The sequence below is a fragment of the Watersipora subatra genome, chromosome 4, assembly GCF_963576615.1.
Source record: "Watersipora subatra chromosome 4, tzWatSuba1.1, whole genome shotgun sequence".
Lineage (NCBI taxonomy): Eukaryota > Metazoa > Bryozoa > Gymnolaemata > Cheilostomatida > Watersiporidae > Watersipora > Watersipora subatra.
Window position 1 is genome coordinate 62,297,920 of NC_088711.1, and position 17,609 is coordinate 62,315,528.

The 17,609-nt window shown below is 34.9% G+C and overlaps 1 protein-coding gene across 3 annotated transcripts in view; it reads left to right on the top strand.

The window, feature by feature from the left end:
* Positions 1-17,609, top strand: part of LOC137395265 (receptor-type tyrosine-protein phosphatase mu-like) — a 67,984-nt gene that overhangs the window by 26,666 nt on the left and 23,709 nt on the right. For all 3 annotated transcript variants that reach the window (XM_068082130.1, XM_068082131.1, XM_068082132.1), the window contains exon 5: positions 10,246-10,358. In XM_068082130.1, coding sequence (XP_067938231.1) covers positions 10,246-10,358 — 113 coding nt within the window. The remainder of the gene's footprint in view (positions 1-10,245; positions 10,359-17,609) is intronic.

Below are 17,609 nucleotides of genomic sequence, written 5' to 3' on the forward strand. Positions count from 1 at the left end.
TTTAACAATATTTCAAAAAGTAATAGTTCTATTAATGTGAGACTTCAGAATTCAACTAAGAACGTAACAGGTACAAAGAAACCAAAGTTTCGTAATTCCGTGTATATGAGAAGTGCAAAAAAAAAGCAAAACAACACTACTCTTTTTATTTCGCCAAATCTTTTTGGACTCAAGAGGCCCAGTCTTTGGAGAGTTAATGCTCTTTGAGACTTGGTACTTGTATTCTATAGTTGAAGCTATAGTTATGTTTGTAAAAAGAATTTGGTTGAAGTTGCAGCTATCAATGAAGTGGTTTTACGAGACAGCGTATATTGTCAGCCAATTTCTAATTCTTGTTTTGCTTGTCGAGTAGAGCCATTGATAGGATTTGGAGGCAAAAGCTGAGATAGTTTCAGTTCTTTTAGTGCTTGAAGCATATCTGCAGAAAAGCATATCTGCAGAAGAGCTTATCATCAAGAGCTAAAATCATTTGTCTATTGGTTTAGCTAATTTAACTTCAATGACTATCACTCCATGCTCTGAATATATCTTTTATAGAAGCAGTTTTGCCTTTAAAAAAATCCTTATCAGAAAAGGTCACTTAAAATCTAAATTTCTCAATTTAAATACTTTAAGTTGGTTATAATTAGGTAATTTAGATTACTATCTATATTTTTAGTTATTTGTATGAATCAGTTGCTGACGTTTTAGTTTCAAATTCAAATTTAAAAGTTAGTAAATTGCTTCTTAGTAGACAATAGTTGGCTTTAGCACTAAGTACTATTTTAATAAAAGTACGAGCAGAGTTGCTACTAGGAGTTAAACACATATGATGTCATTGGCAAGATATTGCGTAGCCAAACACAAAAATTTGCTTCCTTTCAGCAACTGTCAAATCATAAAGAAGATAATTTTTTTCTGCTTGAAATTTGTTAGAAAATAAATTTTAATAAGAGTTTTGTAGTTTTTTCAGCACTTTCTCAACCATCGAATATACCGCATATGACTAATATGACAAGTACAGCTTAAATCAAATGGTCATCATTGAATTTTTACTATCATTAATATAAAATAATATTAATGATAATAAGTCATTGATGATCATTTGGTTAGGGCTGTACTTATTACAAATATTAAAACATAACTGCTCAATTTATTAATCGGCTTCAATGCAAAGATGAAATTTCACCTGCTACGATTGGTTGTTTTAACCCAACAATCGCTCACAAATTGAACAAGTTTAAACTGATGCTCAGTTAATTTTTCGAAACTGTTTTACCTAACCAAAAATAATTTTCTTTTGAAATTTATTGGCCATTCAAGATTTTAGCAAAAAATTCTGGATTTTCAGCGAGCACACACACAGGTTTGAGAATAGCTGATACATCTATAGTCAAGGTTAGCTGATACATCTATAGTCAAGGTTAGCTGATACATCTATAGTCAAGGTTAGCTGATACATCTATAGTCAAGGTTAGCTGATACGTCTATAGTCAAGGTTAGCTGATACATCTATAGTCAAGGTTAGCTGATACATCTATAGTCAAGGTTACCTGACACATCTATAGTCAAGGTTAGCTGATACATCTATAGTCAAGGTTAGCTGATACATCTATAGTCAAGGTTAGCTGATACATCTATAGTCAAGGTTAGCTGATACATCTATAGTCAAGGTTAGCTGATACATCTATAGTCAAGGTTAGCTGATACATCTATAGTCAAGGTTAGCTGATACATCTATAGTCAAGGTTAGCTGATACATCTATAGACAAGGTTAGCTGATACATCTATAGTCAAGGTTAGCTGATACATCTATAGTCAAGGTTAGCTGATACATCTATAGTCAAGGTTAGCTGATACATCTATAGTCAAGGTTAGCTGATACATCTATAGTCAAGGTTAGCTGATACATCTATAGTCAAGGTTAGCTGATACATCTATAGTCAAGGTTAGCTGATACATCTATAGTCAAGGTTAGCTGATACATCTATAGTCAAGGTTAGCTGATACATCTATAGTCAAGGTTAGCTGATACATCTATAGACAAGGTTAGCTGATACATCTATAGTCAAGGTTAGCTGATACATCTATAGTCAAGGTTAGCTGATACATCTATAGTCAAGGTTAGCTGATACATCTATAGTCAAGGTTAGCTGATACATCTATAGTCAAGGTTAGCTGATACATCTATAGTCAAGGTTAGCTGATACGTCTATAGTCAAGGTTAGCTGATACGTCTATAGTCAAGGTTAGCTGATACATCTATAGTCAAGGTTAGCTGATACATCTATAGTCAAGGTTAGCTGATACATCTATAGTCAAGGTTAGCTGATACATCTATAGTCAAGGTTAGCTGATACATCTATAGTCAAGGTTAGCTGATACATCTATAGTCAAGGTTAGCTGATACATCTATAGTCAAGGTTAGCTGATACATCTATAGTCAAGGTTAGCTGATACATCTATAGTCAAGGTTAGCTGATACATCTATAGTCAAGGTTAGCTGATACATCTATAGTCAAGGTTAGCTGATACATCTATAGTCAAGGTTAGCTGATACATCTATAGTCAAGGTTAGCTGATACATCTATAGTCAAGGTTAGCTGATACATCTATAGTCAAGGTTAGCTGATACGTCTATAGTCAAGGTTAGCTGATACGTCTATAGTCAAGGTTAGCTGATACATCTATAGTCAAGGTTAGCTGATACATCTATAGTCAAGGTTAGCTGATACATCTATAGTCAAGGTTAGCTGATACATCTATAGTCAAGGTTAGCTGATACATCTATAGTCAAGGTTAGCTGATACATCTATAGTCAAGGTTAGCTGATACATCTATAGTCAAGGTTAGCTGATACATCTATAGTCAAGGTTAGCTGATACATCTATAGTCAAGGTTAGCTGATACATCTATAGTCAAGGTTAGCTGATACATCTATAGTCAAGGTTAGCTGATACATCTATAGTCAAGGTTAGCTGATACATCTATAGTCAAGGTTAGCTGATACATCTATAGTCAAGGTTAGCTGATACATCTATAGTCAAGGTTAGCTGATACATCTATAGTCAAGGTTAGCTGATACATCTATAGTCAAGGTTACCTGACACATCTATAGTCAAGGTTAGCTGATACATCTATAGTCAAGGTTAGCTGATACATCTATAGTCAAGGTTACCTGACACATCTATAGTCAAGGTTAGCTGATACATCTATAGTCAAGGTTAGCTGATACATCTATAGTCAAGGTTACCTGACACATCTATAGTCAAGGTTACCTGATACATCTATAGTCAAGGTTAGCTGTTACATCTATAGTCAAGGCTAGCTGATATATTGATGATAAAGGATTACTGTAAAATGCTAATATGAATGAGGTTTTTAAAAAATACATTCACATATTTTTTATTTTACTTTTTATAAGGATAAAATCTCAGTTTCTTTATGTAAAAAAATTTGCTAAATCTTTTTCACTGTGTTATTTTCCATCATACCCTAGGACACTTATATTTCGCTAGTATTTAGTTTCGTGAGTAGCATACAGAGTAAAATTTCGCTGCAACTTAATTTCACGGCTCTGATGAGTGCGAAAATATAGTGATGTGAAAATAAATGCAGCGGAATAAACATAATTAAATTCCTCAGGTCCAGCTCACTGTTGAGAAAAAAATTTCATTTTGGACCTAGTTTGTATTTGTGAATGGCAGGTAGAAATGTGTGGGCGAGATTGATAATGCAATTTGATCGCTTGCTGCCATTTGTTTCTTGGACTATCAATGAACAAAGCTATTTAATTTCGCGTTTTCGCTCATTTGTTATGATAGTTTAGTTTCGCTCATGAAATTTTCGCGAGAGGATGACTCCACGAAAATGCGAAAGTTGGATGATGCGAATACGTAAGTGTCCTAGGGTAATGCTATTTAATCTATCGCTTGCACTGTATTTATATCAGTTTTCTTGTTGTAAGTTACATTGTTATATATAATGTATTTTATACATTTATTAATCCAAACATGACAAACAAGCAGAAATGTTTGTGGTGAATGTCTGAGTTTACCATGATGATTAGATATCTTAGAAGTTCTGCTTTTTTATCATTTAGTTTAAAAATTCATCATACTTCAATGCTGTAAAAATTAACTGTTTATTTACAACTGCATTAATATTATAAATTTAGTTTAAAATAGAAGTTTACCTTATATGACAGTAAGCTGAACTAACGGGTGCAGTCTTTAAAAAAATGTCCCTTTGAATGTATCAAAGAAATGTTGGTTATCGTTTTAAACGAACATGGCTATTAAAAGTACCATAGTCATAGCAATAGAGATTGACCATAAATCTACTAGCTAATATTTGCCATATATATTATTTTTCATTACTATATAAATGACATTCCGTATAACAATGTAACTTACAACAGGAATATAAATATAAATACAATGCAAGCGCAACAAACAATAATACTTGAAAAAAGATTTGAAAAAACTTCTTTACATAAATGAACTGAAATGATTGCTTGGGAATATCTGAGTTTATCACGACGATAAAATCTCTTACAAGTTCTGATTTTTTGTTTTTTATGTCAAAGAGTCCTCACACTTCACTGATGCGCGAATTGATAGCGTTGACTACCAAAGTTTCATAAAAACTTAACCGTTTTGATGTACTCTCAAAACTCATCAACGTTTGTCATACTCTCAGTACATGCGGGTAAAACATGGCAATAGTAAAATATTTACAGAAGCAGAATAGGTTAATCGGTTAGAAATGTTCAAAGTTTGAAACGATTGCAGTTCTTATGGATGTTTTACGAGGTGGTGTGTAGGGCAGAATCTGGAATCTCGGCTAATCACTGTGAATTCACCTAGCAGGATGTAGGCTACATAATTACAGCTAATTGTTTTGTAACTGTTCTAGTCTTATGTAATAACTCATCAATGCAAACTAAATAGGTTGCCCTAACTACCAGCATTAATGGCCGACTCCCAGATATGTCTAATTGTATTTGTTTTATGGAGTCATTTATCGTGTAAATAGTACGCACATGGTGCTAAGCGCATGCCGGCAGTCATGTAGCTATCACATATGGCCTTCTACTCAGTGTGAAGAGTATGAGCAAGTGATACGGATAAGAGTGATAAAGGCATGCTCAGATATCAAGGGTAAACTTGATATCTTACAGCACATTTGATATATGAGGAATTGTTCTCTCATGTCACTGAGATAAATTTTGTGTTCTACAGTCACATAAAAGCATTATAATTTGTCATATTATTAAAATTTTTAATTATTTAGAGATTTTATTTTTTGCACACCTTCACCATGTTTAATGATGAATAGAATACAAGATCTTTGTAGGTAAAATATAAACTAGTGTTGTTACAGTCACGCGCTATGATGAAAAAGAGGAATCACCTTTAGAGGAAAGAAAAGCTTTATTAATAAATGACCTATTAGATTTCTTTTTTCAGTCAGGCACGTGTGCTTCTAGCTAGTATTTACGGAACTTATAAAGTACTTTTAAGACAAGCGAGTATATGTTCCCCTGACACCCTCATAGTGTCTGCTGACCAATGTGCACCATGTCAAATTGCTAAATTAAATAAAATTACACTAATTGCTGTTATTAGTTAATTCATATGCAGATTAGTTTATACTATAGTTGGCATATAAATTATACAAGTTTTCACCTAGCTAATTATTGCTCAGAAAACTAGTTGAAAATAGCGTATGATAAGCTTGCCAGGAGATGATAGCAAAAAGTTGAGCTAAACTCGATTTTAAACAAACAAATTACAATTAACTGGTTACCATGGTTACTGGTGCTTTATGTTGCATATCAGATATATTTTGTTTTTGATGTTTTAAAATTTAACTTGCACAAAACACAACAAACATATTTAATATTTCCGTTGGTGAGCTATACTGAAGCATAAATTAATTCTGTAATTAGTACAGAGACTACTAATAGACTACATTAAATTGTAAAACATTAATATAAGAGGAAATGGGTACATATACATGCATAACTGTCAATAAATTATAGTCTACCTGGCTACAATTTACAGAATACAAGCAAAACTCCAGTGCTGTTTAAGAGTTTTCTTCTGTCAGACAAGCCCGTGTATAACGGTAAAACTCATCATACGGTTATGCGATGGAAATGCTTTAACAGTGTGACTACTATTGGAAATTCTCATCAAGTTCTCAGGCTAGCACAGGCATGACAAAAATAAGGCTAGGGTTTCAACATTGTTTTCAATATTTTAGTCTAGTACAAGGTGAAATGACGTATCAGACCTAACTGCATATTATCAGATTTGTCTGCAGCAAGCAGCATTCTAATATTGCAATAAAGTGATGAATACCCTCTTGTAGCTATGCTGACCTACCTCGTAGACCTTGCTGACCCTGTAGATATATTATAAATGATTAGTTACAGTAATAACATTATGTACATATTAGATTATGTAAACAGGACATATTGTCCATTGTATATTCAAACAATATTTACACCACGCATCGATGTACTCAAACCAGTTGCTTATAATCTAATTACATGTACACGTGTTGTGCTTATAATACATAAGTTGTTATGTGGATGAGGTAACATATTTATATTATTTTCAAGCCTGTGGCTCATATACTACAAAGACTATTTTGATTTATTCGATTCTGTGAAATAACACACAAATTCCGTGACTAAATATACAGTCAAACATGGATAACTCGAACTTCACGGGACCGAGCGAAAGTGTTCGAATTATCAGAGCGTCCAAGTTATCAGAGCACTGTCACAAGTCCATGTATTTACTTATTTATTAGTAGATACATGTACATATACAAACTATAATATAAATCAAAAGCACAAATGGCTTGTTTCAAATTAAATGCTTCTAATGTAAAGTTTAAAACGTTTTTATCAAAAAGTATAGAGATTTTTCTATCACTTGAGATTGGTTCGTTGTTTGAGGTGATGTTATTGCCAGGACGTTTTTTAGATTGACATTGGCAAAACTTGATCGTTGTTGAAATACTCAAAAGAAAAGACATTTTTTTCTTTTGAGCGTTTTACCCACGATCAATTTTGCCGATTTTTCTTGAAGTTTATGCAAAGATTACCTTACTTTACCTTGCATCCGAAGGGCGATCGCTACACGGATGTTTGGTATAAATCAAATTTCACCAAACCTTTAGAAAAGTCGTTGACAAAAATATTTTGCCAATGGTGGTAATAACGACGCTTATGAATTACGAAAAGTTGAGGTTTACCTCTAGGGCTTGAAATAAAGTGATTTTCTAAAGCGATAACGACCGTTTCGGTAGCCGTTGGGCAAAAATCAGTTCGAGTTAACAGTGTTGAGTTCGAGTTATCTATAGCAATTTATCATTACGTGGGAACGGACCAAAGAAACCGTTCAAGTTAACTATGTGTTCGAGCAATCCGTGGGCGAGTTATCCATGTTTGACTGTATATGCAGATACACTAGCTGTCTTTTCAGCTTTTATTTTAGCTGATAAACATTAAAAAATAATTGTTTTCCATATTCTCATAGATTGTACGAGAAATTAGGAAATTGACAACCCTTTGGCCTGGCAAGTTGTTCTGAATACTACAGACCAAATAAGCGGATGGTTATTATGTGCCGTTATTATGTTTCAATGCCAAACCTTTTTTTACTGATAATACTTGTGCTCTGCTGCAGTTTACTGTTTCAATTTTTCTGCAGCTGTCGATAATCACAAAAATAATAATAGCAATAATCTGAAACTAGGCGAAAGCAGAATATTAATCATAAAATGTTATTGATAAATCAAAGAACGTAACAATATGGTTATAAATTATTATTCTTAATAGTGCTTAGGCGGTGTAGTGTGTCGTGAGAGATCGTCCGTTGCAATAACTATATAGTCAAACCTTAACATACGAGCTTAACGCAACTTGAAACTGAGCTTGTATGTCAATACGCTTGTATGTCAATGCAGTATTCCTTTATAAAGTAACTAAATACAAATTAATCTATATCCATACTATGAAAAACCACCTAAAAACAAGATATTACGATAAAAAAGCATGTTTTTAATTTTCGAATTCAGTACCTACCCTCACAAAGCGAAACAATTACATGTACCTAGTTAGTGGTTTTGGTCTGCAATAAAATGTAAAATTACTATATACAGTACTGTATGGAGTTGTTACCTTCAAGACAAGTGTAGCGCCTCATGTCATGGAGACTTGACAGCAACTCATTTAGTACATTAGACTTTTCAAGACGCTACGTAACATAACATGAATTTTGAACATAACTTAAATAAATTTAGCTCACTTTTCAAACACCTGAAGCTAAGTTTTAATCTTTTTCTAAACTTGACTTTAATTCTGTATCATTTCAATTTTTTGTTATCTGTTTCCAGTTTGACGTTTTTTCCTCGTTTCACTATGACTTTTAGCTAACCTTACTGAAACTTTTTTCAAAGTGGTACGACGAAAAAGACCAATTAATACTGTTCTTGAAAGCGGCCGCTCGCATACTTGGCCATTTAACGGTCATTGAGAATCGGCTTGTATGCTCGTTTCTCAAAGGTTTCCTGTATCTCAAGTCATTGACTTGTTCAAAAAATTGCTCATAGCTCGAGTTTCTCATATGTTGGGATACTTGTATGTCGAGGTATGACTGTTCATACGTACAGTTACGCTGAAAGTTGAGAGTTCGAGTCCCCATCAAGCAATCTTTTTTTCCAACCTCCAGCCTTAGCATCAGACAGACAGACAGACAGACACGGCTCTATACAAGCTTTCGCCACTCACTAGATGTATATTAAATATTAACAATGTGGCGGTACATCTAATGAAAACACGTGTAGTACACTAATCCATAGTCAAACACATAAGCATAATATTTAAACCTGTTCGATACGGGGAGTTGTCTCAGTCATAATTGCTCTTTTGACTAAAACAAGCTAATTTTCAAATCGAACATTGATTTTTCATTGTGGCATTATTTTACAATTTTTACTACAGAAGTTCTATAACCAAAATACAATATAGGTTAATTTGTATAATCATTGAGTTGATAGCTCCTGCATTTTGAGTTTTTATCTGTAGTTTAAATCCCACTTTATTTTCACAAAAGGATAGCTACTTAAAAACTTTTTAGTCAACTAGATCAATCAAATAGTAAAATACATGTTCTGCAGCCTTAAATATATCATGCAACACCATTTAGTATACACATGTTATAGGTCATGAGTTCGTCATTAGTTTTTTCAAATAAAACAAGTCCATTATTAGAAATACATTTGTTAGGTTAGTAAATGGTACAAAAATAATGTTTTTATTTGAGAAAATTTGTTATTTTCTTCTAGTAGATCAGCTGACTCGCGAAGTGGTGAAAGCCGTCCTTAGCAAACTAATACATCACAATTGTGCAATCTAAGCTTCTCACAGTATTGATCTGAGGCATTGCTGCGCCAAACATCTTACAGCTTAAAATAAAGTCCGAGACTAACACGCGTATATCCAATTGCCACGCTTGTTGAGTAACGACGAGTAGTAACGACAGTTCACCTTTTATCCGCATTGTCAGCTGTCCAGCGAAAGTGGCGTTCAGATCGGAAAGCCCCTAGAGTCGTCTCTGGCATCTATTAAAGACATTTCAGAGGCTACCGACGAATCAGAGTTAAGCAAAAGATGTCAACGCAAGCATCAAGTAGACTTAGTATTGAACTGTTGAGAGGCTGTGTGTAGGCCAGAGATTAAAAGTATTAGAAGGGTTATTATTGCATATGCGAAGAGACATGCGTAAGAGCTGTGCACGTGAAGCGTAGAGTGCAGTGTTTACACATCGTATTATGTGACATGCTGAGAGGGAATTATTTGTTATTTGATACGATTTGATATGGGGAATATGTCTGTTCATTGCGGGAGCGCTGACAACCGTTAGTAACCGCTGCCAGCAGCCTTTTCAGTCAATGCCCTTTCTTGTCTCTCTCGTCGTACATAAAGACTATTTATTACTTGAATCTTTTACCGTCGTTACCGTTCTTTCTGCTCTACTTTTATTGCTCAGTTTGGCTAGTGGGACAAAAGTTGTATTGCCGGTGAGGGGTGTGGCGCTCTCTTGAGCAGACAGTAAGAAGAAACAGCTCGTGTGCAGTAGATGGTTTGCTACTTGAGAATGTCAAACCAACGGCGCATCGAGTATTTACAACTACGACTTTACCACACCTTACCGGCACGACTAACCTCAAAACTCAATTGTCTAGCTTTAGAGGAAAAGAGGATCGGGGAGGTGTCTATGGATCCTGTGCTATATGCTGACTTCCTTTCTTCTTACAAGCGAAAGCTCAAAGATAACTTTTTCTCCATAGAGTTCAAGGTGAGTCTTTGCTTCTTTCTTAGAGATGCTATGGTAGCTCTCAGATCCAAGAGTCCGATAAAATATGAACACACCTTTTTAACGAGTTGCTGGTTTGTAGCTGTCATGACTACTTTTGGGATATTACAATCATCATAAGTGAAGCAAGGTAGCTGGTTATGAAACTTTTATTTTATATAATAGTTTCTTCGACTGGGTATATATGTGTCTGTCATAATCAGAAACGGAGACAACAGTCTGTACAATAAAATGGGAGCATTGAGACAGCTGTGTAAACTTCATTTCACTGCTAATCATGTAGAACAGGTAGAGCGAAATTTGAATCAACCGTTTCTTCTCGTACGAGTCTATGATCTACATCTATTTTAAACATTTTTCAAGGAGAGTCCTTAAACCTAGTTGTCAAAATGTTCCGACTTTGTGTTGTTTATGTTGTTGCTGTGTGATGCGCTCTCTAATAGCTGTCTATATCCTGTTAGGTCGGCTCATTACTCGATTAAAGCTTTATCTGAAAGCACAAACTCGGGTCCATTGGGATCCCCATCATACAGTAGCTTGGCAGCGAGTTTGCTAATAAATATATGAGAGAGGAAAGGCGGAGTTAAGGGCGGAGTTAAAAAGAAAAATGAAGAGCGTTCTAATAAAGGATAGCATTTTGACTCATGGTAGCACCAGTCACACAAAGGATGGAGTTTTTTCAATAATCATCTAGCAAATTTCTTGCCCACTCACAAATAATAGGGCTATGGTTGGGTCTAGGCCTATGTTTAATAATAGGTCTATGGTTAGGTCTATGTCTAATAATAGGTCTACGGTTAGGTCTATGTCTAATAATAGGTCTATGGTTAGGTCTGTCTAATAATAGGTTTATGGTTACACATGCTTCTTGGTGCTGGTGTTTGTGTGACGTACTTTTACATAAATGTAACTCATGTCTCGTTGGTGAGTGTTTTTTATAGTTAGTATATTTTTATGAATAACTGAGAATCATAAGGATAATTCTTGACTACAAATATAATATTCTTGAGCATATGACTTGAAAGGAAAATGCCTCACCAACATATAACTTGATTAGACAATGCATCACCAATATCTAACTTGATTGGACAATACATCACCAACAAATAACTTGATTGGACAATACGTAACCAACATATAACTTGATTGGACAATGCATCACCAACATATAACTTGATTGGACAATACGTAACCAACATATAACTTGATTGGACAATGCATCACCAACATATAACTTGATTGGACAATATATTACCAATATACAACTTGGTTGGACATTGTATTGTGGCATATAATAAAGATAATGCATAGGCCTGTGTAACTTTAAAACATTAGCCTATATGTTGCTAGAAAATTTTATCGCAACCTTTTGTGGCTGGCTGTAGAACTCCATGCCGACATTTAAGATATCAGTAGCAACAGAAATCGGTGTTCAGTCACAAACCATTCCAGAAACCTGTTAAAAACAACTCGTTTAGACTCTGAGATGACTTTTTTCATTAAAATGAATTTAGATCATATTAAATTGTTGTAAGACTACCACATGATTTCTTTAAACATTTTTCCATTTATTTTGAATATCAAAAGAGCAGATAATATACAGAATACATCAAATTTATTGTAAGTACTCTATTAATAGAGATGGCTAGTCTTGAGAATGCACTTCTAGGACAATCGGAGCCGGAAGTTGTATTGTATTATGAGATGCTTTTTACCAGTACCCTTATTGTGTGCATAAAATATCACAATATTAAGCATATTTATATGCAAGCATATAATAATAAACATTATCAGGTCGCACATTTGTTCAAAAGTTTGGGATAGATTTCTCGGCTGATAAACCATTTAGTTCAGTACGTCTTATCTTACCCATCAGTTCATTTTCATCTCGCTTTTTACTGATTTTGCCCTGACAGCACTTGCCTTCCTGTGTCAACTTATATATCATTAGCAAGACCAATCTCCTTTTCTTCACAGCATTTTTACATTTAGTTATAGGTCTTTGTTACCAGTCTGGTCTTACCGGCCACGTGTCGGTTTGTCAAGTTTGGAGTTGTCTTGTTTCTAGCTACAGTGTATGTAAATGTCGCTATCTCAGTAGGTTGGCTGTCTATAGGCAAGCTCAGGTCAATGACCATTAGCCCAGCTCTGACCAATCTGATCTACAAGATCAAAAAGGTCAGTGGCAACAGCTGGATATGAGATAGCTGAGGATCTCATGCACAGCTGAATACGGGTTGGCAGAGCATCTCATGTTTGACAATGCTGTTAGAAGTCTCCACTACTGTAACTGACTAGAGTAATATCTCTACTCAAACATATGTTTACAGTTAGAGCTTGGTGACTTCCAAAATTCACCACAAGATTTGATATCGCAATATCAAATCACGATATATCGCGAATTGTCTATTTATAGACGATTCATGATATACCACGATATTATTATTATACACAAAAATCCTTCCACATTTTTGTTAAGATTTGTTTGTATATTTTAACTTAAAAAGAGACTGTTTTGTGTTTGTGATAACTAGAAACGTTTCTTTTATGAATGCCTGTATACACAGAAGGCCATGGAATGAGCTTATTATAAGACTAGAAGGCGCATGTGTTTTAGTTCCAGTATCGCTCACTCTGAAAATCATAAGATGTGAGATAAATCGTCAGGATACAATTATATCGTTTATGCGATTGGCAATATATTTTTAAATGGTGGTAATTTCCAAATCGTCTACCTTCACAATCGGCACCAAACAATTGAATCGCCCTATCGTGAAGCCCTACAGTATTGGCTAGCATGGCCATAAGATTATTTATTCAGAAGCAAACAAAGTATTTCTGACAAGACTCTCTTAGTTATCTATTGAAATGCACAAAGCTATCAGCGGTGAATATGTTTAGTATAGCTGCTGACGCTGCCGACAGTGACACTTTCAGTTTATTGCAAAACCTGTTACTTTGGCTCAGCGACTCCTAGGAAGTTAATTTGTTTTCATTTTTACATTTTCATCAGATCTTTAGACTGAATATGTTTCAGCATTTGAGTTTTTGATACGAGGAGCTCTAATTTTTTTATGCTGATAATAATTTAAGCACCACAGTACTCCGTCACTTCATGCTGCAATTTCGCTTAACTTCTACACTGTGGTTATAATCATGGAGCCAACACAGATTAGTAAGTTTTCACGCTTCAATCTGTTTCTACATACCAAGTATCTCTCATACACTATGTTTCCATGATGCGCAGTGCTTCGGAGTTGCGCCCTCACCGAATCATGGAAACGGCGTTTTCGCACTGAAATCACTACGCACTGATCAGTGCGAAGCCAGTGCAAATTCGTAGCAAGGAAACAGCGATTGCGCAGTGGCTGCGCATAGCTCTCATGCCGTGGAGACGGATTTTCGAGGGCCATAAACTAGTACAAATGTTATCCCGCTAATCTTGTGTTTTTGTTCTATTCTTCTAATCTTCTTTCACCTATATTTATTTATGGTCTGCACCCACGAGGATGATGAGGTGATTACTTTTCTAGACTTTGTTATCGATGCCAACACTTTTCGAAAAATAGGTGGCAAGTCCTAAATTAACGTTTAAATAATATATTACTTAAAAATACTTATTAAAAATATATTACTTTGTAAAAATTGTGTTAAGGTTTGCAAAACCTTGTGAATGTGTATTGTAAATAAAAGTATAATGACGACAGAAGCATAAAAAGACCGTTTCTGACGTTCGGTATCCGTGATCGATTCTATTTCTCCATCAGGCGATTCGATTTATACAATTTCTCTTCTCTGGCTAATTTGCTGAAAACCACTGCGCAGCATGGAAACATACAATCCCCTCGACTTCGGAGGGGGCTGCACCGCAGTACTGCGCACCATGGAAACATAGTGATAGTAGCCGGCTTCAATATATAGTACAAGCTCCGCCTATTAAATGAATTCATCTTCAGGTCTTCATCGTCTGTTAAAACAGTCATATTTTGCTATAAATATTTGTAAAAGCACACACTCTAATTTGTTTTGTATGCTCAACAGGCTAAAAACTTAGAATAGCTCTTTATGAAATACATCAGGGAGTTACCTACTACATTAAAAATGGACTATATACAATAACGTAAAGAAAATAAAAGTGAAATACTAAATTTTAAAATAAATAAAACTGAAGTATCGGTAATATTTAATTTTATTGCTACTCTATTCTAGCCGCCTGCACAAGTAAGTTCAGAGGTATAGGGAGGTACTGACTGTTGTACGTACTTTAATTTACTTTAAATTAAAGTACGTACAACTTTAAACTGAATTATTTCCTGTTTTTTTTTTTTTTTTTTCAAGTTTCAATAAACTCTTTGATTGTAATGATTGAAGAGACATCAGATATCAATATTGGAATTTATTTCGGGTTTGAAGTCTAATGGTTGCTAGAATTTTACATGGCATATTATATGACAAATTTTATGCAAAGGTGTGGTCAGTGGAGGGTTGACTGTAGTTAGTTATGATAGGTGGAGGGTTGGTTGTAGCTCGTTAGGGTGGGGTTGCCTGTAGTTAGTCATGGTAAATGGAGGGTTGACTGTAGTTAGATCTTTTCAAATTTTATTGCGAAACTAAAATTTTCTGCACCGATAATTTTACATCTTGAATATGTTATCACTCAAGCACTCTCATTTGATAGAGCCTCGATGTAGTTCCCCAGGTTCAGGGCGATTTGGTATTTGTGTTGTAACAGACTTGTTTAAACAGGCACATCTCAGCCAGTAATACAACTATACGCCTGTACAGGTATTATACACTGCTATGTTTATACATAGCTATATATACACATGCCAAGTAGGGTGGAAGGAAACCCTCCATATTAAACAGGTTGTATTTGAGTCATTCTCTGGAGGTACTTGAGATGACTAGTGAATTCTCTGACTTGTTTATTCATCATGTATATTCATTACCAGCTCTCTAGTCATATCTCTGTCTGATAGAAATATATACAGATGAGCTGCTAAGTCTATATGTATCATAACATACTATACTGTTGCCCTTCTGTTAGATGAGCTGCTATGTCTATAGCTAGCACAACATCCTCTACTGCTGCCCTTCTGTTCATCCGCTTACAACTTCTTCACCATAGCAACTAGTGCAATCAAGGTAGGACAACTGCTCTATGAAGATTTTTTTTCTATAAAACTTCTCACAAGCTTTTATCTTTGCTGCCTTACTGTAAGCAAAGAGTGTAGAGATATTAGTAAAAGATTTTGGCATATGCTACATTGTTTAAAAGGGTACTGCTGGTTATGGAACAACCGAGAGACACGAACCCATAGAATTCTTGTGTTAGATTGCCGAACACTCAAGAGACATTTGGCCAAAGATTCTCTGCTGCATTGTCAAACAATCAAGAGAACACTTGGCCAACTGTTATACAGTAGTTCACTGATAATCAGGCACAGTTTGGGTTTTTTATCACAAACAGTTTTGTGATTTTGGTAGTTGAATATTTTCTCATACCCAATAATGATTAGTGTCACTACTTTGATCACGCTTATTGATTGAAAGAGATGAGTGGAGAAAAGCAAAGATGGCCGAATTTCCCTTCAGCAAAAGGATTTATTTCAAACTATGTGACTTTCCAAAACCATGGTGTTTCCCTGCTTGAAATATTTCCTATGCAACATTCTTTGATAAATGGAAAAAAACAAAATTACACACTTTGATCCTATGCAAAGATCTTTCCCTGTGACCTTTATTCTTGGAAAAATTGAGTCCTAAAAAGGATGCCTTCAAGATATAAACTACTGCTGGGCTATCTGGTTTGTGTTCAAGATATAAACTAGTACTAGGGCTATCTGGTTTATGTTCAAGATATAAACTACTGCTGGGCTATCTGGTTTGTGTTCAAGATATAAACTAGTACTAGGGCTGTCTGGTTTGTATTTAAGATATAAACTTGTGCTAGGGCTATCTGGTTTGGGTTCAAGATACATACTAGTACTAGGGCTATCTGGTTTGTATTTAAGATATAAACTTGTGCTAGGGCTATCTAGTTTATGCTCAATATATAAACTACTGCTGGGCTATCTGGTTTGTGTTCAAGATATAAATTAGTACTAGGGCTATTTGGTTTATGTCCAAGATATAAACTGCTGCTGGGCTATCTGGTTTATGTTCAAGATATAAACTAGTACTAGGGCTATCTGGTTTGTATTTAAGATATAAACTTGTGCTAGGGCCATCTGGTTTGTGTTCAAGATATAAACTAGTGCTAGGGCTATTTGGTTTGTGTTCAAGATATAAACTAGTGTTAGGGCTATCTGGTTTGTGTTCAAGATATAAACTACTGCTAGAGCTATTTGGTTTGTGTTCAAGATATAAACTAGTGCTAGGGCTATTTGGTTTGTGTTCAAGATATAAACTAGTGTTAGGGCTATCTGGTTTGTGTTCAAGATATAAACTACTGCTAGAGCTATTTGGTTTGTGTTCAAGATATAAACTAGTGTTAGGGCTATCTGGTTTATGTTCAAGATTTTAAACTAGTGTTAGGGCTATCTGGTTTGTGTTCAAGATATAAACTAGTGCTAGAGCTATTTGGTTTGTGTTCAAGATATAAACTAGTGTTAGGGCTATCTGGTTTGTGTTCAAGATATAAACTAGTGTTAGGGCTATCTGGTTTGTATTTAAGATATAAACTAGTGCTAGGGCTATCTGGTTTGTGTTCAAGATATAAACTAGTGCTAGAGCTATTTGGTTTGTGTTCAAGATATAAACTAGTGTTAGGGCTATCTGGTTTATGTTCAAGATTTTAAACTAGTGTTAGGGCTATCTGGTTGGTGTTCAAGAATTTGCCTTATAGTTTCTGCTTTGGCGTCTGTGGTTCATAATAGGTTGATATTATGACACTGCAGATAAATATAATTATTTTGAAAAATCCAACTATTATAGAAACCTGCACTCAATTATTTCTCGAAAGGAATAAGGACTTTTTCGTAGCATAGAGCACATGTATGTTATCATATGATAGGCGTCACTGCAGCTCCAAAGCAAAGTTGTAAAGGTAACATATTATTCAGCTTTCTACGGTTTACTAACATTACCAAATAATAATACAAGCAGTGAGCCTGGCAGACTTTGACACTAAATGGACTGTCTGGTTACATATTTAGTTAGAGTGACTTGGATAGGAGCTGGTAGAGTTAAGAGTATTTAGTTAGAGTAACTTGGGTAGGAGCTGGTAAAGTT